This window comes from Passer montanus, unplaced genomic scaffold (assembly GCF_014805655.1).
Source record: "Passer montanus isolate IOZ18808 unplaced genomic scaffold, ASM1480565v1 scaffold59, whole genome shotgun sequence".
Taxonomy (NCBI): Eukaryota; Metazoa; Chordata; class Aves; order Passeriformes; family Passeridae; genus Passer; species Passer montanus.
Genome location: NW_024370926.1, coordinates 4,503,535 through 4,527,331, shown reverse-complemented (window position 1 = coordinate 4,527,331; position 23,797 = coordinate 4,503,535). Strand labels below are relative to the sequence as shown.

The 23,797-nt window shown below is 48.0% G+C and overlaps 2 protein-coding genes across 2 annotated transcripts in view; both read right to left on the bottom strand.

Annotated features, from left to right (window-relative positions):
• The window catches only part of OXSR1 (oxidative stress responsive kinase 1), a 90,256-nt gene extending 88,292 nt beyond the window's left edge, over positions 1 to 1,964 (bottom strand). Inside the window, exon 1 of the mRNA XM_039726442.1 lies at positions 1,699 to 1,964. Within this exon, the coding sequence (XP_039582376.1) occupies positions 1,699 to 1,768 (70 nt within the window). The 5' untranslated portion in view covers positions 1,769 to 1,964. The remainder of the gene's footprint in view (positions 1 to 1,698) is intronic.
• A 9,786-nt stretch (positions 1,965 to 11,750) lies between these two features.
• MYD88 (MYD88 innate immune signal transduction adaptor) lies at positions 11,751 to 23,534 on the bottom strand. Its single transcript, XM_039726542.1, has 5 exons — positions 23,132 to 23,534; positions 18,723 to 18,854; positions 17,005 to 17,185; positions 16,389 to 16,480; positions 11,751 to 14,774 (listed from the first exon to the last, which is right to left on the bottom strand). The coding sequence occupies exons 1-5, from the start codon at positions 23,490 to 23,492 to the stop codon at positions 14,620 to 14,622; spliced, it is 921 nt and encodes a 306-aa protein (XP_039582476.1). The 5' UTR covers positions 23,493 to 23,534; the 3' UTR covers positions 11,751 to 14,619.
• Between the last annotated feature and the right edge of the window lie 263 nt (positions 23,535 to 23,797).

Below are 23,797 nucleotides of genomic sequence, written 5' to 3'. Positions count from 1 at the left end.
TCCAAATCCTTGCTTTTTGCCACCACAAAACACCCCTCTGCAGGCTCTCAAAAGAAAAGGAAGTATTTCCTATGAGAAATTCAGTTCTCTTTCCCCAGGAAATTGGTGGCATGTTCTCCCCCTTCCTCCCCACACCAGCATCTCCTGCTCCTCGGGGAGGCTGAACATCCTCTGCCCCAGGGCACATTTTCCACAGGAGATTTAAAGGGAAGATGTAGGATTACATCTTCCCTGTCTTTACAGGGAGTCTCCTTCCTAAAGCACTGCTGCTGCCTCTGAGCAGAGGGAGAGGAACAAAGCCTGATCCCACAGAGCAACAGGGATTTCCAGAAGGATTTCCCCCACTCCACAGCTTTAGCTCCTTCCTACTTTTAAACAATGCTAAGAATTTAATCTCTTAAAACAGCATTTTCACAAACTCTCCAACCCTCAACAGAAAACAAGCCTCCCCACGAGGCAGAGATGGAAAGCCTGGGCATGACAGTGCTACGTCATCCAGAAACTTCAAATAAAAGCACTCCACAAAGATTACCCAAAGAATTAACCTCCTTCCTAAAACCCTTTGGCCGGGAGCCTGCCCTGCCACTCTCCTGCTTCATTCCAAGTCTCCGGAGGGCGAGACGGGAGGCACCGACCTCAGAGTCACCTGTGGCACCACCTCTGATGTGTCACACACTCGCCCTAGAGCAATATATCCCTCAGACACACCCCAACAAAATGGTCGAGACAGCCAATAAATCAGTACAGCGGGAGGCCTTTGGTAACTGGGCAGTTTAACGCCAAGAGAGAGTGAAGAAGGAAAAAAAAAATCATTTAATGGCGAGAGCAAGAACTGGGGCCTCGAGCTGAGAACAATGAATGAAAACGCACGGCAGCAGCAAAAATCCCAGGGTAAAAGGCTCGTTCGGCGTCTCTACCAAACCCTCGGTGCAGGGACCAAAGGAGTGCGGGGCTCCAAAACTGCGGAGAGCTGAGATCGCCCCAAAATGAGCCGGGGTGCCCCGGGAGGAGAGAGCCCACGCAAGCTCTGGAGCTCACTCCCTGAGCACCTCACGCCCTGCACATCCCGGACCACACCGTGGTGGGAAGCAAAGCCCCCCAGAGCGGGTCCTGTCCCACCCACCCCGACACGAGCAGACCCAGAGGAGCGGGCAGAGCCAGGGAGGAGCCCCTGCCCGGGGAGAGTCCCCGCGACCACCACACTCCTCTCCCGGGATGGGGCAGACCCGCATCCCCTTCCGTGGGCCCCGCACACAGATGAGGGGGGACAGCAGCCTCAGCAGAGGGGTCCCACAGAGCCTCAGAGTCCCCGGCAAGGCGGGGGGACAGATCCTCTCACATCCTTCCTACATACGTGGCTGCAGGCGGGGGAGCGGTGGTCACACACTCCCAGTCCGCGTGTGCGACGGGACCCCTCCAGCTGAGGGGCACCCCAGAGCCTCACAGCCCTCAGAGAGGGGGGACAGACCCCCCCTAAGCTGAGGGGTCCCCACAGACTTTCACAGTGCGGGGGAACAAACCCTCTCGCAGCCTCACATGGCTGAGGGAGGGGGAAGCCACACAGCCGCGCTCCTCTGCGCGCTGTGTGACAGGATCCCCCTCAGCTGAGAGGGATCCGACCCCCCCTTCCCTCAGCGGACTCGCACCCCCACAGCCGAGGGGGCCCCCGCACCCCCCCAAACCCCAGTGGCCGCTCACCGATGACCTCCTGCAGCTCGTAGTCATCCTTGTTGATGGACCAGGGCAGCGCGCTGGGCTCCTCGGCCATGGCCGCGCCGCGCCCGCCGCCCTCCGCGCCGCGAGGGGGAGCGTCCCCGAGGGCAGAGGGAGCGGAGAGGAGGCGCTGCGGTGTCCCGGCTGTCCCGAACCACGGCCGAGTCCGAGCCCCCTCCTCCTCCGCCTCCTCCTCTCCCGCCGCTACCGCCGGCCCAACTCCGGCCACCGCCACCTCCTGCACCTGCCCATGCCCGGAGCGCTAACGTCACCCGCGTGCGCCCCGCCCGCCACGGCGGGGCGCCGCCCGCCGCCATCTTGAGCGTGGCGTGGCGACACCCCGCCCGCCGCCAGAAGGCGACTACGCCACGGCTCTCTCGGTTAACACCACCGGCCTCAGGGGACGGGCCGGTAAGGGAAGACTCCAAAGCGAAGGACGGAGGAGGAGCCCCTAAGGAAAGGGCGGGGATGCCACACACAAGATGGCGGCTGCGAACATCATCCCCGCCCTCAGGCACAGGGCGGGAGCGGGTGCCGGTTTAAGAGCAGTGAGGGCAACGATTGGCTGTCCCTGCCGGATCCGCTGCTCCTATTGGTCGGGCGGCTGTCAATCATGTGCTGGCGTTTCCCGGGTCCCTGTGCCCGGGGGGCCGGGCCGCGCTCCGGCCGTGAGGGGGCCCGGAGCCTGCGGGCAGGAGCGGGGCCCGGCCCAGCCCGGGCGCTGCAGGGATGCGCATTCCGTGTTTAAAAATAGTGTGGGTGTGAGGGAGCAGGAGGCCTGGTATGCTCGCAGCACCCGAGGATGGGCAGTTCTCTGCTCCACGCTGCGGTTAACACCGTCATGGAGATGTCCTGCATTCTCATCCTACGGTTTAAGGCTCCACACACGGAGATTTTTTTATCTGGATGCAGTCCTGTGGTCATCGAGGAAAATAAATTTATATTTAAAAGAGTGAGGAATACAAGACTGAGTACATGCACTCATGAAGGCTGATGTTGCTCTCTAATATGTATACATTGAAATTGTTTGTAGTTTGAGGGTTATTTCTTTCCCTCAGCATGAAAAGAGATAAAGCAGCATCTCACTATTGCAATGCAGGACTGCAACCATCAGGAGAACCGACTTGGAATCCGAGTATCAGATTTCATCCTTTCCTGGTCACTGTTCTTGTGGCCTGATGTCAGGCCCTTCTGTGGGTCAAAGAACACCAGTTACATGTATTTTTAGTTTATTAGGACAAATTCCTGAGATGCCTCTGGTGAACCAGGCTCTGTGGAGGGCCACTGCCAAAGGCATGCTCTGACCACAGTGCTTTCACTCTAATGCAGGACTGCAGCTCATTCCTTTACTCTTTTTTTTGTCTTCTACAAAAGCCTCACAGCCCCATCTCGCTCACTGCTGTTCAGGCACTCCGCAGCTCTGTCATAAGGCAGAACCTCCAACTGAAAAGCTGTTTATTTTCCTGCTTGTCTGTGTTAAACATTTCCCTGCTGAGCCATTTTTAATATTTGCTAAATATGCCTTAATTACTGCTCGGAACCGTCTCTGTGATCTTTTAACCATGTTATAAAAGGAGTTTATGTAGCAATTAGAAACAGGTTTTACCCCAGAGCAGGCACCCGGGTAGCCAGTGTCGTATTTCTGATAGCTAACAGCATGTCAAAAATGGATCTGAGCCAGGCACCAACTACAAAAAGGGGCTTATACACTTAATTTTACCACATGCTTTTAAATTCAGAGCCATCTTTTGGATTCTCTCACTCTGGGCTGAAAATCCTCTCCCTGAAGGCAATGCTAAAACTCTCACTGCTTTAGACCACTGGGGTAGGATTAGGTCCACAATGTGCCTTGTTCTTTAAGAATAACCACAGGCTTTGATCAAAATTAAAATTTAAAATGTTCACTGGCAAGACCACTAGTGGCCACGTGAGCATAGAGAGATGAGTGCTACATTTTAGTTTTCCAGCTCTGCCATCAAAAATGCATTTCCATATTTTTAAATCCAGATCTCTCATTCAGTCATAGACTCCAGGTCTCATAAATTTCGTTGGGTTTTTTTTAAATTTTTTTTAATGAACTCAGCATTTTGAGTCTCTCAAAAGTCAGGGGTTGCTGTTGCCCTCATTCATTTAGTGGCTTGTTCCAAGATGAGTCTGCTGAAGGATGAAAACATGGAGCTGGATTCCACAAAGCTTTTATTCCTTAGCCAGCTTCAGGCCTCCAAGCAGCACCTTCTCCTCTCTCATCACTTCTGCCCATCTTATTTTCCTCATTTTCTGAATTTTGCCTGTCTCGTGTAGGCTGTGAGCTCCTCAGGGCAGAGGCAATGCCTCTATTTATAGAAGAGCTGTGAAGTGGTGCTGCTGAATCAAGTGCTCTTTTGTAATAACAAGAAATTTTAGTGGAAATATGAAGTGGAAAAGCAGCTTCCTGGTGTATCCACCTCTGCTCTGGACCGGGCTTTAGGGGAGACTGAGAAGTGGAAAAACTTCAGATGTCTTTCAGGTGAGAAGGCTGCAGTCTGAGAAAAAAAAAAATCCCTGAGGAAAAAAATTCCAGAGCTGGGTTTCCTGCATTTTTTGACTTCCAGTAAAACACCACGGGTCAGGGCAGGCGGGGCGCTCCTCCTCCATCGATTCTGCAGCAGGATGGAGGCCATCTCCTGGCTCCTGCATTTCACTGATATCCCGGGGCTGGTGTTCCACTGCCAAAGCCTTGGCACGCCGGGCACACAATGCATGCTCACACAAAATGCTCCCCTTCTCGGCAGCCACATGGTTTCCTGCCTTTCTGGGCCAATTACTTATTGTTTCAGTGAAACTTACTGGCACTGTCCAGCCCTTAGCTTGGTTTTTCCATCCGTGTAACATTGTAAAAATGATGTTTAATACCCATGTTGGTTTTTGATGCTCAGCACACAGACATTGCTACCTTTAGTACCTGGAAGGGGTCCTTGATGGGTTTTTCAGCAGGTCAGGGGAGGTGATTCTGCCCCTCTGCTCCAGTCTGGTGAGACCCCCCCTGCAGAGCTGCATCCAGCTCCAGGGTCCCAGCACAGGAAGGGCGAGGAGCTGTTGGAGTGAATCCACAAAAATCCACAAAGAGGAGACCACAAAAATGCTGGAGCACCTCTGCTGTAAGGAAAAAGGGAACAAACTTTTTAGCAGGGCCTGTTGCAGCAGGACAAGGGGCAATGACTTTAAACTGAAGGACTGTCAGTTTAGATGAGATATCAGAAGTTTTTTATCATAAGGGTGGTGAGGCCCTGGCACAGGTAGCCCAGAGAGGTGGTGATGCCCCATTCCTGCCAATATTAAAGGTCAGGTTGGATGGGGCTCTGAGCAACCTGGTCTAGTTGAAGGTGTCCCTGGTCACTGCAGAGGGGTTGGACAGCATGGCCTTTAAAGGTCCCTTCCAACCCAAACTATTTTATGATTCTATGATCATCATCACAACTTCATTTACACTTGGGGTCACAGAAAACTAATTTAAACTCCAGTTGGTGTATTGAGGCCCTGCAGATTTCATCTTTCTGGCCATGTAGCCTCTCAGATATATAATTTTCTTCATGTTAGAGTTGAAGCCAGTGCTGCTCTTCCAGCACAGCCACGCAGAGACATTTTCTGTCACAGTTCAGTGGTGTTCGGGCCGTGGCATTTGTTGCTGTGTTTATGGTTTAAGGCTCTTTAAGGCACCATAAACCTCTGCGTGTGAGTGCAGTGGCTCCCAGGGCTGGTGCAAACAATGGCCCTTGATGTGCCTGTGGAGCTGCCTGGTACAGGCCTGGGCTGAGGGAAGCCCATCAATGCCTGTTTTATTGCCTTCAGAGCTGGGCAGCCCGTGTCCTCGAGCAGAATGCCTGACCTTGTTCCACTGCAGAATTTGCCTGCTGTTCTCTCTTCATGGAAACACTTCCAGGTTTATTGAAGGGACCTTACTCTATCAAACTGCAGCTGATTACTTAACTAAGTACAAGGCAGTTTCCTCTCCAACAAACAAAGGCAGGCACTGCACTTGATCTCCAGGGGTTTTTCCTGGCAGCTTTGCTTTGGAGCAATGATGTGAAGATCTTGCAGTGGAGGAAGGAGCAGTGATTTCAAACCCTCCAACTGGAGCAAGCTTTTAATAATAGTTGTTTTCAAACCACAAGCTAAATTCCAGCCTAAACCACACCAGCAGGTTTTCCTAAGTGATCCCGTGTGCTACCCTGTATCTCCACCCCATCACAGAGCCATTTTAAATTCAGCTCTGAGGTCACTTTGAAGTCAAGTAGCTGAAGGCCCAGTTTTAACAGGTGAATTCTGGTTCTCACAGGGTGTTTACTGAAACCAGCTTTCACTCTGCAAACACATTTCTCATCCCAGCACACTGCCTCTCAACAGAAACTCTGAGCTGCTCTCTAACTTCCTTCACTGAAAATAGCCCCAGATTTTAAGCTCTAGGAAACAAGAAAAGAGTTTATCTCCAAGACAAGTTTGGGTTTTTTTCCTTATAAATTTCTTCTAAGTTTATGATTTTTTTAGTATATAAATTGAAAGCCATTTAACCCTCTCTGTAACAATGTAAAGCTTTGCTGCCTCCTTCCAATCTAATATAAAATCAATGCTGGGCTTGAGAAATAATTATAAAAAGATCTTGATTAGCACATACCTGAACCACCATTTAATAATCAGCCCTTGCTCTGCTCTGGTTTACAATAATGCTGTCTTAATACTTCTTTGTCTTTACAGAAGCAAATGAAAGACACTTCACATGCCTGTACCTCTTTTCACCCTGGGAAAGTCACAGCTTCTGAGGACAGAAAGGTTTTCCCACCAGCCTCTTCTGTGGAGGGTAAATCTCCATCATAAAGCATTTTCTAAGCAGCTGACCAGGACAGGGATGAGAATGTGTTTCAGAGCTTTTTCCCTGGTTCTTGAAAGTGCAAAATAAGCCTGGTGGAAGCAGCCAGACCCTGCTGGACAAGTGGATACATCTGGCCTGACTTCTGCAGCTGATGAAGGGTGGCCAAGGACTTCAATACACTGTGTGTATTTAAGACCATTTTGACATTTCATTATTCAACAAAACTCTTCTAGAAAAAACCTCAGTCTGCTCATAACCCTGACAGACCCTCAGAAGGAGATTGAAATACCCAAAGATACATGGGATTTGTCTGCTGCAACAGCAAGAGGGTTGGCCATGGCAGGACTGAGCACAGAGAGCAGCTTTTGGAGGTGCTCCCAGGTGGTTCAGCATGGATATTCTCTCAGCTGGGAATGCTTGGACCCAATTTACAGCTGGCAAACATTGAAGAAATCAAATAAAACTTCTTTTGTAATGTTACAGTGAAGTAAGAAGAGTTCTCTTACAAGGCAATGAGAAGAGAAACTCTAGGAAGAGAAAGATAGGATTGAATAAGATTTCATTCATTTCTTGCCATCTGGGAATAAAATTTGTGAGGGAATACTGTTCTTATCCTTATAAATGGCCAATATCTTCTCAAACCCAGCAAAGCAGAGGGCAGGCAAGGTTTATGGTTCACATTAGCAGATTCTAGTGACATGAGTTTACAATAATGGTCTAATAGTTCAGTGTAACAGTGACTCATAGCTTATTACTGTGGTGATAGGAATGTAAAGAGATCTCATTTGAAAAAAATATATATTTGGATAGTTCACATCCTTTCCTCCCTACTCATGAATTCCTGTGCCATTGACTGCTAGCTGCTAAAAATAGGATCCTTTTTGTGTATCTAAAGGGAAACCTAGAATCAGAGAGACAGTGGGAGGGCACCAAGGTCCTTCCACACAGGGACTTCAGAAAATATTTGTAATGAAAGCCCTCTGAGAGTGCAGGAATGTTTTTAAAAGATGGGAGCAATCTCAGAAAGTATTTTGGAAAGAAGAAGGAGAGGAATTCATGAATCACAGCAGTTCCCAGCTTTGGTATTTTGCACCATAGGGGTGGGAGGTACAGGACCAAGCTGCAGCTTTGTCTTGGAGAAGCTGTTCCACTTCAGAAGCAGGAAACTCCAGGGAACAGCCCAGGAACACCCCTGTGGGCCGAGGAGCCACAAGAGGAGACTCATTAGGAGTCATTTGAAGTTGTACAAGTCCCTTAAGGACAGCAGCAGGAAAGAGGATCTGGGAGGACACGAGGAAGGTATCTGCAAACAAAATGGATTATCACCACCACCCCTTCAAAAAAGAAAAAAACCCACGTGGCACCTCAGAAACAAACTGCTGAAGTGTGAAATCATGCAGCAGGGAAAGCTGTCACAGAGAATCATAAATTTATTTAATAGACACAAATTGACTGCTGCATGATTTGTGCAGATTGCTGCTTGCTGAGAGGGAGAGAGATCCACAGCTCTGGAGAGCTGAGCTCAGGCAACGCCTGGCAAAAGGTGTGGAAAGCAAAAATCTTGTCTTTGGTAATTGTACGTGTACTGAATGCTTCCTCTTCAGTAGGGAACAATTAAAATCGATGGCAGGATGCAAGGTAACAAAAGGAAATGACTGATCAATATTCATGTCTTGGAGCTGAAGACAAGCCCGTCTGCCAAGAGCAGCATGCTGATGAGGCGAGATTCTGAGAGGGAAGCTGAAAAGCTTCCACTCCTGATGCTCAAAAACACAACACAGCTGAGCAGATGCCAGGTGCAGTGCTAGGAGAGGTGAAGGCACCAAGGAGTCTAGAGAATAACTGTTAGGAAAAGCAGGGAATAGTAATTTTTAGACTAAATAGATTTAAAGTAAAAAATGTGATGCTTCTCTTCTTTGCCTTTGTAAAGATGTCAAAAGCCCTTTACTGGTATTGAAAAATTATGGTCTTTACATACCTGTGCAAGGTTTTAGAACTACTGAGACAGTGATATTTTAAGGCAAATGTCCAGTTTATTCTTTGGCTCAAAGCATTTGAAATCTCATTTCCCTCTATGTTTCACTGGGTGGGTTTCTGTCAAGTGCTACCAAAAATCAAACACTAAATCTTCCACGATTCAGTAGTTTTAAATCTATCACCTAGATTTCTGAATACTTTTGAAAATGTTGCTGTAAAGCCAACTGGTGAATCTGCCATGGCCCCAGTGGGACAGGGAAGAGCATGTGGAACTCCAGGTTTGCTTTCCCAGTTTTTCCCCTCCTCAGTGGTATTTGTTCCTGAGGCAACAGCCTCAGGAATGGCACATGAGCAGTTAAACACCCCAGGTCTTGCCGCTCATAGATCTCATTCTGCTGACACAGCTGAAGATCAGAACCAGAAAAATGCTGCAAAAACTTTGTGAAGGTTCACTTCCTGGTAAACCCCACATTTGCCTGAACACAATCCCCATGAATTCCTGACTAGCATCCTAAACAGTGGATAAAGACCTATTGCATCACCTCATGACTTTGATTTCATTAAGAAACCACAGAAGACTGGTAACATTGATCCTCCATGTTCTCACTGGGCTTGAAGCAAGGGTTCTCCTCGTGGCCTGCATCATGTCACCCACTCCTCTGCAGAGCCCTCCTGCTCTCTTGGCACAGGTGAATAAGCAGCCACTGCCCTGAGGGACCAGCAGGACCCAGTGCATCTTTCCCTGGAGGCTGGCACCCAGCCAGACACTGCTTTACTCTTTCCTTGTGGGAATGCATGGAAAATTAGTGCAAAATCTGTCTGCTCAGGGGCAGTTTGGACTGTTGAGGAAATGCTGGCATGTTCCTCCCAGTGCCTCTGGGCTCCCAGCCATCACCTGCCTCCTCACTGGGGGTTCTCCCTGTTTCCTACAAAGGGGAGGCTTGGAAGCACAGGATGGAACAGCTGTGCTGTCCTTGGGCTCAGCTGCACTCACTGCACGTTGTCCTGCCCTCCAAGGCAGTGGGAAAGTGTGTGGAAACAGGAGGAAAAAGTTCCAAGCAACCTTTTGTAGAGAGCCATAGTTAAGTGTTTCATGGACAGTGCAGATACATTCATTCTGTCCTTCCAGTCCAGCCCCACCAAACCCACCCTAAGCAAGACTAGGAATTGGGGAAATGGGAATCAAAACCCCTCCACTGGCTGTGAGGCAGGAGAAACTCCATGAGCAGCTGACACAGCCTTCATGCTCTGAACTGCAGGGATGCATCCCCTGCCTTTGTGGGCATCTACCCAGCTGAGATAGAAGGACCAGGATGGGCAAGGACAGCCCCAACCTCTGCCATGGCATGAGCAGCTTTATCAGTGGAACAGGATGAGGAAAAGGCACTGCTAAGCTGGGTTCTGCTGCAGAACAGAAAATGCATTGTTAGTAAATCAGACTTTGGAACTGCTTAAGACTTAAACACAGCTTCAATTAATTAACCTTTCACAGCACAGCAGAGCCCCAGAGTGAATACAACACTATTCAGTCCCCTGACTGCAGATTTTGTTGCAAAATAAACAAGTTTTTCCAGGGCTGGGCTTGATAGTGCTGATCAAGAGGTTGGGTTGGGTTCAAAGTCATCTCAAAGTCCTAGTGGGGATACGAAAATGGTTGTAACACCTACAGAAAATTACCTTTAACGAAATATTTGTACACAGCACATGTTGTAAAGCCCCAAATGGTGTGACAGAGGTACTTTTTAATAAATTCTATGAGCATATTTCCCAGCAGTGTGAACCTTGTGGGGTTTGTTTTTTATTGCCTTATTGAAATCTGTTTCCAGGATGCTCAAGCAACATTTTTTCCAGCTATTTTTTATGCATAATTACTCTTTCTTCCCTATGTTAATTTTATTCCTGTAAATGTGCCCTCTGGACCAAGCAGTGCCTCTCCCATGGTAACAGAACTCTTGTCACATTGGTGAAAATGCAGGATGGAATTTGATCCATCGAGGTCAATACCTGACCTCTCAGCCTTTCTTTCTGAAGCTGAGAACATTCTGCAGCACTTTCACCAGGTAAAAGCTGTCCTCCAGGAAATGAGGAAATGGCACCCACATTCTTCCACCAAAGTAAAACAGAAACCTGGGAATATTTCTTCAGCACAAGGGGAATGACAGATGGAAAAGAGCCAATGCTGCTGGACCCCTCAATGCCCTCTGAATCAGAGCTCAAATGCAGGCAAGAATCATTACCTGCTCCAAACCACAGAACAGGGCAGTCTGTAAAGCTGCACTGGGAGTGATGGGATAGCAGCACTTCCAGAGAATGGGACCCTCCTGGCAGGCTGCTCTTGCCAGCAGCCTCCATCTAGAAAAATCCATCCAGGATGGTTTCCATACTGCTGGCCATATGTTCATAGCAGCCATAGCAGAGACACGACTTCATTTGCTCTGTGGGGAACGTGGCCCTGCAAGAGGCTTAGGGTATGGCCCCTCCCATGGGGAAGGGCAGCTCGGCCTCGACCTCCAGGAATTCCTTCCAACCAACACTTCTGTGATGCAGTGATCCTTGTCTTTTCCTGTGGCAGGGCCCTGGCCTGACAGCTGCTGGGGTTCTGAGTTATTTCCCTGGCTTGGAGACTGACTGCAAGCCAAAGGAAATAAAGCTGGCAGAATCCCCCCAAATGCTGTGCTGTCATAATCCCTGCTGGGGCCTCCAGAAAGGGTGTGGGGCAGGAGCAGCATCCCAACAGAGCCCTGGCTCCATCCCCTCCAGCCTGATGGGCACCAGGGCTGAAGAAATCCAGGACGGCAACACAGATCATGAAACAAAAAAAAGAGACCTGGAGAGGAACCACATGTCTGAAGTACAACAGGATGGCAACACAGATCACGAAACAAAGAAGGAGACCTGGAGAGGAACCACATGTCTGAAGTACAATTCCTTGATACATTTTCCTCCTGGCATGACATAACTCTCTCTCTCTCTCTCTGGCACAGCCAATCACCCCCTCTGATGAAGTTACTTAGCCAAAGCATGAAAAGAAAATAAAAAACTGTCCCGTATATTCCTCACTTAAAACTTCATTTTGAGACATGGTTTTGTTCTTTGATGCCCACAAAGCAGATTCAGCCTGCTGGGTTTTCATTCTTTATTTTCCTATCCCATATATTCCTCACTTAAACTTCATTTTGAGTTCTTTGATGCCCACAAAGTAGATTCAGCCTGCTGGGTTTTCATTCTTTATTTTAAAATGTTTTCACAAGTAGCAAAAGTTTGGATTTTTGAGGAGAAAAACAGAAATATTGTCTATTTTCAGAATGCCTATAAAGACAGATGTTTCCCCCTTTTTATCAGGACATAAAATGATTATAAATATATATATGTCTGTATATAAAAATAAATGATTTGGGTCTAAAAGGTTCAACTAAAACAATTTCAGTGGGGGACAGAGACAAAATAAATGAAACCCTGTAACATCACAATTTAAAAAAATCCCTTTTTTAAAGGTGTTCAAAAATTTTGACCTTCCACTGAACATGAAAGAGGGGAAGAGCACCCCAAATGCCACTGAAATGGGCAAATAGTTCACAACAACTACATTTTATATCATTCACAATGTCACACTTCAAGTTACTGTGACAAGACAGATATGAAAGTGTCAGAAGTGCATCAACTCTGGGGTTTACATAGAAAAGGATACATATTTAAAGCCTATTTTATGTTTTAGGGCTGTTACCTCACTTTACCCCAAAATAATTACTTTAGCCTATAACATAAATAGTAACTTGTAATAAAGCAACAGCTCCATAACAGTGAGACCTTCCCAGCATCCAAGCCAAGCAGAGAGAAGGGCCAGGGCACCACAAGCAGGGTGGTAACAAGATCCCAACATCTTTCACCACTAACTGGAATATGGCAGTTAAATAGGGCAATAATATGGCAGTAAATATTATTTATCTATTTGAACTCAAATAATTTAGAAATTCAGCTCCTCTGTTTGCTTTCCCTTCCAGAATCAGCACTTTCCCAAACCATCTATTACAAACATCATCATTTTTCCTGCTGTTATTTTCCCCTCATATAAAAAAGTCCCAAACCATCAGGACTCTGAAGACACCGCACGAGGTTCAAGCTGCCAAAATTCTCGCTGGTTTTGGTATACCTTGCTCAGAAGAGGCAGCAAGGGGAAGAGGAGGAGAACCCACTTTGTTTTTTCCATGGCAGTGCCCTGCTGGCCCATCCCGGCCGTGTCTCCCCATCCCACATTCCCTCACAGGTGCAGCGTGGGCCATGGCCTCCCTCTAGCGTCCACAGCCCGGGCTCCTCTGCCTCAGCTCCCCCTGAACGAGCCACCAGAGCCCTTCCAGCTCTCCAGACAGGAGGAATCTGGTTCGATCCTGCGAGTAATTGATGTTTATAGGCTCTCCAGAGTATGAGAATTCACTGAGCCCCTCCGGAGCGCCTGGGGATCAAGCAGCCTCCTGAAGCTCTTCTGTAATTAACATTTAACGATTATGCAGAAAGCCCGAGGCAAGCAGCTGTCTCCACTTCTGCAGGAGAGGCCCCAGAGCAACAGGACCAAAGACAAACTACTCAGAAACCCCTCATCAGCTTAACTTTCCTCCTCCCGTGCCCACAGACTTCTCACTTGTCCTAGCAAGACAGGAAGGTGCAAATGTCACCTTGGCACGATGGCAGCAGTTCTTTTTGCAGAAGAAACACCCAGCTCCTGGGTCTATCCAGAAATGTCTCCTGCTGCCAACATGATGTGCAGGAATGAGCTTCACCATGCTCAGCTCAAGGGCTGCTGCTGTCAGCCAGGGGGAACCAGCAGCAGCACCTGGACAGGATTTGGCAGCATCCCTGCTAAGGGATCATTCACTGACACGGAGTGTGAGGGAGGGAGCAGGAGCCCATTTCTGCCTCAGCCCTGCTAAAGCTTTAAAACAAAGGTAAAATTAAAAAAATAAAATCACATCCAGATGCAGCCTTAAAAATGTAAACTAGTAAAACATTAAGCTGTAAAATCAACATTAATCAGTGGCTGAAGTAATGAACAAAGGGGCAGAGTTCAAGCAACTGCAGGCACATAAGCAAGACTCCTCTCTTCCCCAATTTAAAAAGTCAATATTTACTGTAAATCTGTTTAATACACCAATGGATTGCTTTAAACACTCCTTTGGGTAGAACTCCTGACCTCCACCCTAGAGCACTGATGAGATCCACTAGCCACGGGCAGGATTCAAGGCCAAGTCTAACAAGCAGAGCAGTCTTGACATTGCTCTGAGCCCTAGTCACAGAAACACAGTAATTATTGTGGCAGTTAATTAAATTAGGCTCTTTCCTATTAATGTAACATTCACTTTGATATTTTAAACAGCCTAAATGTCAATTTAATACACTCCTTATTCAGTGTTTAGCCCTGTGCCTTTGGCGCATCCCAAAAGCTGCTGTGTTTTTGAAGGCCTTTAAAGGTGAAAGAATTTGAGATCTGGACCCGCTGAGGTGCAGACCTTGGTTAAGTCAATGAGCAACAGCAGCCTCTGCTTTGTGTAGTAAGGGCTGTCACTGAAAAGATGTATTTTAAGACTAAGTTTCTCTTGAAGAAGAAGTAAAAATTTAGTAATATCTGGCAATATTAAATGCTGGTATAAGGCCCCTGAATCAAATGTGACCTGCATAGAGACAGACCTGTCCAATATGGTAAAACTCCCTCAAGCCTCGATATTACTGTAGCTTTAAAACATTGACAAAACCTGCAGTTTGAGGTTCTGAGGTCTTGTTAATTCTTACAACAGAGTCTTCCTGTATCAGACACTCTTTAGATGTGTACTTTCAGTATTTTTAGTGAAAGTGCTTACTCCACAAATGCTGGATGCTGCTGCTCACTGACTTAACCTGGAACACCCACACAGTTGCTTTATTTCCCCTCAGAGTTGTGAAGAAGTGCTGGAGAGAGTTCTTTGTTCCAAATCACAGGTTCCAAGCAAGGATCCAGGTTCTGAAGTGGTGGAAGACCCCATGTCAAGGACACCCCTGGTCTGAAGGCACAGCCAGGACAGGTTACAAGAGCACCCAGCTCTCAGGACTTTGCATCAGGGCAGCATGAGGGATTTTGCCAGTCTCATCCAGAACCATTTTTTGGTGCAAGGATTGGTGTAGTCACAAATGGTAATGAACCGTAAGATACTCGGAAACTCGTTCTTCATGGATTTGTACTTGACTGGAATCAGCCGTTTGTGACGAGCACCTGGAGAGAGGTCACACACAGAGGGTTACACAGAGCCACAGGCAGAGCCCACATCCATTCCCTCCCCACCATAGCATGCACACAACAAAATCCAGGAGTGCTCCTGATTGGGCATCATCTGATTATATTGCAATCACTCACTCTGGAGAGCAAGTCTCTGGGTCCTGATTCACTCAGGCTGCAGATGTTCCCCAAGAAATCCTCCTGCTAACACAGACTGCTGGTTTTGAGACACCACGAGGTGAGAGCACCTTCCCTGTGACTGCTGCTGCTTGAAGAAGCAGCTCTTCTACAGAGGAGTTTCTCCCCTTGTAGCTCTCCACAGGGACACCTGCCACCACCTGCACTGTGCCCAGCACAAGTGATGACACCGAGACAGGGATGAGGCAAATAACCAAGATTTCATAACTGCAGCAGATGCTGGAGTAATCCATGGAGCTCCCAGAGCCCACCACCAAACCCTTCTGTGCATTAGCAACACCCCACACAAACTTCTCTAATCCTGTACTTCCACCTGTGTTCTCACTGGCAGAGCTCAGGACATTCCATACAGATGGAACTTCTCTTCCTGTTCTAATGTGATGCCCACAAAAAACTGGTGAAGAACTAAAAGGACTTTTCTACATATCTTGATGACTGGGGGCTGATACAAAGTCCTGGGAGTGTTCAGTGGATTAACTGATATAATATGAAATTAGTGTTACAAGGAAGATGAAGTGAATTCCTGTCTCTGCCATCAGCTTCTAGTCTAACCTCTGGCATGTCTTCTTATACCTTAACCATCAGCTTCTAGTCTAACCTCTGGCATGTTCTTTATAATATCATGTCAGATGCCTCATCTAGAAAAGAAACTTTATATCCAGATACTCTTCCCAGTTCTACATATCCTCCATACTATTAGGCTGGGCTGCACTTACTCCCCAGCAACACAGACAACTGTAGAACAACTACTGGCTAGAAAAGAGCAATCACAACAGACTTGGCAGAAGTAAATTGGTGGCTTTTCAATTCAGAACAAAATATGTAAAAAATTACCTAACCTAAGTTGAACATTCATTCCATATTTTGTTTACCTATCCACAACACTCAAGGATCCCAGCAAGAATCATAAAATGGAATGGACTGGGTTAGAAGAGGCCTTGAAGATCTTCCAGTTCCAACCCTCCTGCTATGGGCAGGGACACCTTCTAGACCAGGTTACTCAGAGCCCCACCCAGCCTGGCCTTGAAATCTGCATGTCCATTACCTGTCACCCAATTCCCAGCTTTACTCACATCCTGGATTTATTATACTACTTGTCTCTTCAGCAGCAAATTTTCCTGTGGATCTGGAAGCCCTTCACAAGCCTGACATGCAGCTCTGACATTTCTGGAGCAGGCAGCATTATCCCACTGACAGCAGGAGCAGTGCAGCACAGGCAGCTTCTTGCTCACAGCCATGTGAGGAAGGTCAAGAGCAGGGCAAGGGACCCAAGCCCCTGCCTGCACAACCAAATTATGAAGCTCCTGTTAGTTCCAGTGGTACTGTGCCCACTGACCTCAGCTGAAGGCTTAGATGTCACTGTAATAAAAAGGATAATGTGCAATTGTAAATGGGATGTTTGTGTGATCTTACCTGGGGAAAGGCTAAGAGCAAATTTGGTCTGGAAATCACATTCATCGCTTTCCAGGTAGTCATCTGAAACAACAACCACCATCCTCCGACACCTGGAGATTAAACAGAGGAGAAAACAAATAAAATGTCAAATGAGATGGTTTTCATTCCCACAAACAGAAGCATGTACTGCTCTGAATTGCTCCAGTGAAGAAGGACCTGGGGCTGTGTTCCAGCAGGAGTTAACTGCAGAACAGGAATGACTGACAGACACATAGTGATGTTACACAGAAAAACTTGATTACAGATACACACTCATGTACCAAAAAATGAGGAAACAGTGAAGTCCAGATTGTCTGTGCAAGCTTTATGTGATCCTGTATCTATATATGACACACAAAGCAAAGAAAAGCAATTGACCATAAGTAGCATCACCCCAGTGGCACCTCCCTCATGAGCACAATGAAGTGACACACTGGGGAAAGCCTGAGTCTTCCCTGAGCCAAGAGCAAACCCCATTAAGACATTCTTGTGGATTTTTGCTGTTTCACTGGCACCACACTGCAGACATCACTGTAAAATGAATGTGATGTTCCACTACACTCACAGCTGGCCCCAGCAGCCACAGTTCACTTACCTCCTCTCTATAAGTTCTCCACTGATGGACCACACACAGGCTCCTGGCAAGACATCCCGATCAAATACACAGAGCTTCAGTTTGAACTCTGTTTGCTCCAGCTCCCTGATCATCTCCTGGACAAACTGGAGGTCTTTCTGACAGTAGCAGATGAAGGCATCAAATATCTCTGTTCCACTCCCTGCAACCATTACAAAATGTAGCTGTCATCTTCTACTATAAATGAAGTTCATTCCTGTAGTGAACTTTCATGAGCTCCCACAGACTTTAACTCAGAATCAGGAGCCTGACAGAAAAGCTCTGGCCAAACTGGAAAAGGTAATATAGCCTTTTATTAGATGAGCTGCCCTTCAGCCCAGACTCCTGTCCTTAACAGGGCTGGCAGCAGGCAACACTCATCAGTGCCCTGGCTGCTTTCACTGGCCAGGCTGCTCACACACACCCACGTTGCCTGGCAGGGGTCAGGGAAAGGAGCTGAAGTACAGACAGGCAAAATCTGTGGAGGCAGTAACACCCAGCTACAGGGAGTCTGGATGGAACTGGAGGGAGCAGAGTACCCAGGGGATGCAACTCAGAGCCCTGACACTCTCGGATTTCACTGAGAATTTCACATCTATAATATCCTTGTGGCTCTGGGTCCTTTTTCCTCAGTTCAGGTCACAAAGATTCAAACTTCCCAACCAAAACAGCATTTAGCAATGTCCTGCCATCTGCTGTTGATGGAGCTGTGGAATGAGCCTTGAAATTTGGAACCTGTCATTTATTATGGCTAAGAAGTCAAACCTGGGTACCTGAAGTCATATCCTAATGGGCCACATTAATGGCTGGAAGCTATTGTTTATTTAGCAGTTATCCAAATATTAAAGTGCTGCATTTTAAGGGCAATGTTTCTCATAATTAAGTGCCTTAATACTGCTGGATAGTTTCCAACTGTGTTATTTTTTTTTCCATATCAATGTCACTACAGATATATTCAATTTTTTATGCCAGTTAAAGCCTACCACAGTGAAAAAATAGGTCAGGCTCTAAAAACTGCTGAGGAAAGTATCAACCCAGCAGGCAGATTCAGCCCAAGAAGCAACCAGTGAAGCAGAAGGGGAATGTCTGCCAGGTCAGTCAAACTGAGGGTACTGCTGCAGGGGCACAGTGCTAACTTGGGGGTCACATCAGGCAAAGCCGCCGTGTACAAACACCAGAATAATGTCTGTGGACATTTGGGGATGGTTGGTGGTGTCCATACATGCAGCAAAGGTGGCCAGCACACACATGTGCACACACGTGGCTGCACATGCAGGGCTGCACACACACAGAACCCATTTCCTCTCTCCACCTACTGCACACCTACTTCAAACCCACTTCCTTTTCATTCAAGGTGGTTCCACCTGCCAAATTCAGGGCAGGGAAATCACCTCTGACACGCTTTCCTCTGGGCTCCAACCCCTTGAGCTTTCAGCAGCTGCTGCTGTGGGCCAGGCTGGGCTAAGGGACATATTTCTGTGAAGTCCCCTCCCATGTGTGCCAACCTGCTCCTTTGTGAAGTGTTTCCCAGGGTTGCTTCCCCTCTCTGCTCTAAGAAACAGGAAAAATGAAGAAAGCATTCTGCCCTGGGCCATGAAAACTTGTGGGAATTATGAAACCAAACAGGTTTTCTGCACTTCCCATGGGGAAGGTGATTCCAACAGGAGGGATGAGGCAGCAGTGGATGCAGGGGCTCTCACCATATGGATCATCCCTGATGGTGATGCCCATCAGCTCCGACGTCTTCGGCACGCTGCTGTCCACTGCTGGCACTTGGAGGGGCTGGTTGGCCTCTTCCTGCTTCCTCTGCAGGTACTTCTTACAGTCCTCCTCTGCAAAAACACACAGCAAGAGGCTCCTGTGATGTGGGTTTACACTGCTGGGGTTCATTAAAACAGGAATAGCTATTTCATGGATCAGGGATGCTAGAGGGAAACCCCTGTCTGGCTTTTTCAGTACATAGAATTTCTCTCACCTCTTTCTGAACATCTTGATGCTGCCTCCACCACCTCCTCTAGCAATTAATTCCTGAAAATCACTCTTGATATTTTCAGAAGTACTTTCTTTTACTTGTTTTATTCTTCCCCTCCCCTTAGCTCTACTATGTCCCAGTACACCTTTAATACCAGGAATAAGGTGCAGAGCAGGTCCCAAGTCTGCTATCTACTCTCACTATTCTGCATTTTGGAGTATTTGAAATCACAAAATAGTTGGGGAGGTTTTCATGGTGTCAGTCTTTCTGCCCATGAAAAAAGCCATAAGACAAGACAAAATGGCCTCAAGTTGCACCGGGGGAGGTTTAGATTGGATATTGGGGAACAATTCTTCACTGAAAGGTGGTCAGCACTGGAACAGGCTGCCCAGGGCAATGGTGGAGTCAGCATCCCTGGAAAGATCTAAAAGATGTGTAGATGTGGCCCTTGGGGACAGGGCTTGGAGGTGGCCTTGGCAGTTCGATCCTGTAGATCTTTTCCTACCTTAGCAATGCTCTGCAGACACACAAGAGCTGATTCACACCCCAGCCTTTGCCAGCCAGGACAACTGCAGGTGACAATGACTATCCACACTCAGCACATACAGCAGGACCAGGTAAAATTTTAAGGAGCCCCTGAAGCAGCTTTTATGTTGTGCAACAGAAATAGGGATCCTCTTATCCCAAACAGAGTAGACAGGAACCCTACCCTGAGATAACTGAAAGGCAAAGACCTGTCACAGTCACTGCTGTGAACTTCCCAATCAGGTCAGTGATGGGCACAGATCTATTATAAACAGACTTGGTTTAAAAATAAATCATAAATCTAAATGTGAAGCCTTTAGAGAATCAACAAGAAACTCTGCAACCTCTGCTACTCTGTAATTACAGAAGAACTGAAAGTAAAAGGAGATTTGAAAAAAGGAATTATGAAAAATATAAAACTCCCTAGAGACTCTGCCTTTACCTAAGATTAAAAAAAAACCCCACAAGTGGTAATCAGCTGGCACAGCTGACTGGTGTAAGAGCAGAGCAAAGGATCCCTTGGAAGTGCAGGATGCTGGTGGGAGCCCAGTGAGTCCTCCTGCAACACAACCTGGCACAAGCAGCTCTGCAGGAGCCCCAGCCTGAGCCCCCATCCCCTGCTTCCATCTCAGCTTTGCATCTTGTTACTGCACTATCTCCAATCTCATAAGGCTCAGATCTGATCAAAGCTTTTCCTGAGGCTGAGGTTTTCCCAATCTGCCTTTCTCCTCCCCTCAGCCTCCCCAGTCCTGCAGAGGGGAGAATCAGCCACATTCTTCACCAGCCAGAAGGTTCAGATTCCACATCTTTCCTCACTAAAGCCCTAACTCAGGTCCCACCCCTCTGCCAGCTGCCTGTTGCGTGAGGTGTGTCAGCTAAAGCAGTATCTTTGAAATCACGATTAAAGTCACTTTGAAGTTGCCAACAGGTTCAGCAGTCTCAGAGGAAGGACTGGCACACAGCCACCACCTTAAGTGTGCCTTGATTCCCTTGGGAGCCAGTTTCACAATCCAAAATACTGCTGAATAGGCAAGAAGAGGCAATTATTTAACAGCATTGCATAGTGCTCAATACAGAAATGTTCATTTTCAGTGTGTTTGCTCTAAGTCTTCTCTCCTTGCCTCTGATTTGGGATGGATCAGTCCCCAGCTGGAAACAGCACCTGATTGTACAGGTTAGTGAGAGTGAACAAGGATCAGGGATGACTTTGGGACCATAAAATGAAACTCCACCAAGCACCTAACTAGGCTTTACATTTCTATGGCAGTGAAACAAATTCCTGAGGAATTGGAAAAAAGAAAAAACACAATAGAAACAAGAAATCTAAAGCACAAAATCAGTAGCATGAGAACACAGAGAAAAGAGACTCAGTAACTGTCAGGCAGGAAAGTAGCACTTTTGTAACAGGTCAGGGAAGAAACAAAACTCACTGAGTTTCAGCAGGAAAAAGCACAAATGTATCAAAGCAAAAAGCTTCACCTCCCTGAAGATGATTCTACAGAGAAACAAACTACTGAGGAAGATCAGAGTTAGGGCAGAGCTGCTGGGACATCAATGATGATATTTTCTGTTTCTGAGATGGATCCCATTGAAGAAGTTCCAGTGGTACACAAAGATGTCCCTGGCATCAGGAAATACCATGCACAAGAGTACATGAAACCCTTTTTCCCCTCCTCTCCTCTCCTCTCCTCTCCTCTCCCAGCACCAGCAACAGGTCACAGGCTCTCAGTGCAGTCCTCAGCCAAAAATCAGAAAAGAGGAACAGTCACTCTGGTCAGGCTGAAGGTCCACCAGCCCCAAGCCTCATCCTGTCTCAAGCACTCCACAAAACCAGGTGTCCAGGGGGGAACATAAGAATAAAATAAGCTTACAGAGATATTTCCCTAATATATATATATCTATGTATTTCCCTAAAATCTATATTTTAGGTATAATCTACAAATCTATTTTTATAATCTATCTTTTGGACTATTCACAGTTAAGGAACTTCCTGAACCACAGAGTGTTTTTGTTGAACAGCCCTTAGTGGGCCCCTCTTCCAAGAATTTACCCGTCTCCTCTTATCAGCACGACCCAACTCTGGGTAAAACTTGTGATTTTCCTGCAGCCCAGGCTCTTCCCACTCTTTCTGCTGGAGTCTATTCCAGCTCTGACAAAGCCCATCCACCACACTCCCTTCCAGAGGGACAGACAGGTCCTGAGCTGAGGGCCAGAACCAGCCTGGGTGATCCCAAGGTTTTTGTGAAGCCCCAGACCTTCTGCACAGCTGGAAGCTCCCCCAGATTTGTTAGGAATCTCTGATAAGCAGATCACAATGCAGATCTCTGATGCTTTTGCCTTTCCCAAAACCTGGCCTTCAGACTGTGATCTAAAGTAGGAAGAACAGGACCAAAGGGAAGTCCTCCATCACTTCTTGGTCAGGCTCTCAACAGAGATGGATTTCTACATCTTCCTTTATCTCCATGAGTAACAGGAAGTGAGATTTATTACTTCCTCCTTGCTAACTCAGTAAGCTCTATTATACAACACAGGCCTTCAGGGAATTCTCTGGCTTTGGAAATCCTTTGGCAAAAAATTTCCCCTTCTGATGACAGTTGAGTTCCCTCTGAATTTCTCTGACCACAAAGAATACAAACAGATCAAAAAAAAGAAGTGATCAGAACAGCACAAACACCTTCATTCTTCTCATTCACCTGCCTCAATTTTTTCAGCTTGCATGGATTTTTTTCCACCTGACATTATCCACTTCCACACATTCCTCATCTCCTCCAACAAACATCTTCCTATCACACTATATCCACACATCATAATTTTCACACTGTCTCCTGGCTAAGAGCATCTTTTGACAGACAGAAACTTTTTAACTGAAGCTTTGGGATAAGCCAGGGCTCCAGGTTACTTTGCAGGGCTCATGGTTAGCAGAAACACAGCACACGTCTCTCCTGGAAGGCAGGTGAGACCTCTGTGAATGGCTTGGGTTGGAAGGGACCTTACAGATCATTGCATTCCATGGACAGGGACACCTTCCACTAGCCCAGGTTGTTCAGAGCCACATCCAACCTGGCCTTGGACACTTCCAGGGATGGAGCAGCCACAGCTTCCCTGGGCACCTGTGCCAGGGCCTGCCCACCCTCACAGGGAAGAACTTCTTCCCAATAACTAATCTAATATCTAATCTCAATCTCTCTCCTCTTAGTTTAAAACCATTGTCCCTTATCCTATCACCATCTGCCCATGCAACAAGTCCCTCTCTCTCCTTTTATAAGCTCTAAGGTCTCCCCGGAGCCTCCTCTCGTTCAGCTCCCAGCCTGTCTCCATGGCACAGGTGCTGCAGCCTCCGGAGCATCCGACAACACAGAGGAGGTCACTCCATAATCTGGAAAAGGCTTTTCTTCTCGAGCGGGATGTTTTCTTAACCTCACCTCCGCGGACAGAGCAGCAAGGACGAACACAAACAGGAGAGACCATCACAAACAGGAGAGACCAACGCAGAGAGCAAGGACCACTATGAACACAACATCCCCTCCCTCCCGAGGCATCAAGGAGGGCAGGCTCCGGGATCCCCCGGGCTCTCGGGATTCCCGGGGCCATCCCCCGCTCCCAGCGCCTCACCCACGCTGCCGGCCAGGTCCGTCAGCACATCGTCGCGACCCAAGCGGCGCAGCACGTCGAGGAGCCGCCCCACGGTGGCCCCGCCGGGGCAGCGTCCCGGCCATTCCTCCAGCAGCGTGCCCGTGGGGTCGGGCAGCCCCTCGAGCCGCCGGATCTCCAGGAAGCTGCAGCCCAGCGCCTCCGCCAGCGCCGTCCAGTCCGCGGCCGCGGCCGCCCGCGGGTTGAGGTAGAGGCCGAGGCGGCGGCGCACGCCGTAGTTCAGCGCCACCATGGGCACGGCGTGCGGGTCCAGCGGCGATACGGGGCGGGGGCCGGGGCCGGGGCTGGGGCTGGCAACGGGGTCCGACGGGGCCGTGGCCATGGCCGTGCCGCGCTCCCAACTTCCCCTTCCCGGCACTTTCGCTTCCCGGCTCGCCCCGCCTCTCCCCCGCCCCCGCCGGGCTCTCTCCGCCCGCCCTCACGGCGCGGGGCCGGGCGGGCCGGCTTCGGGCTCAAGTCAGAAGGGAGATTCAGGGACTGCAGCGGGTCCAGAGAAGGGAATGGTCTGAAGCACACGTCCTGTGAGGAATGGCCGAGCTGGAGCTGGGCGTGTTTAATCTGGAGAAGAGGAAGCCAGGGGATACCTTATCACCATCGAAAACTCCCTCCTGACAGGAGCTTGTAGGC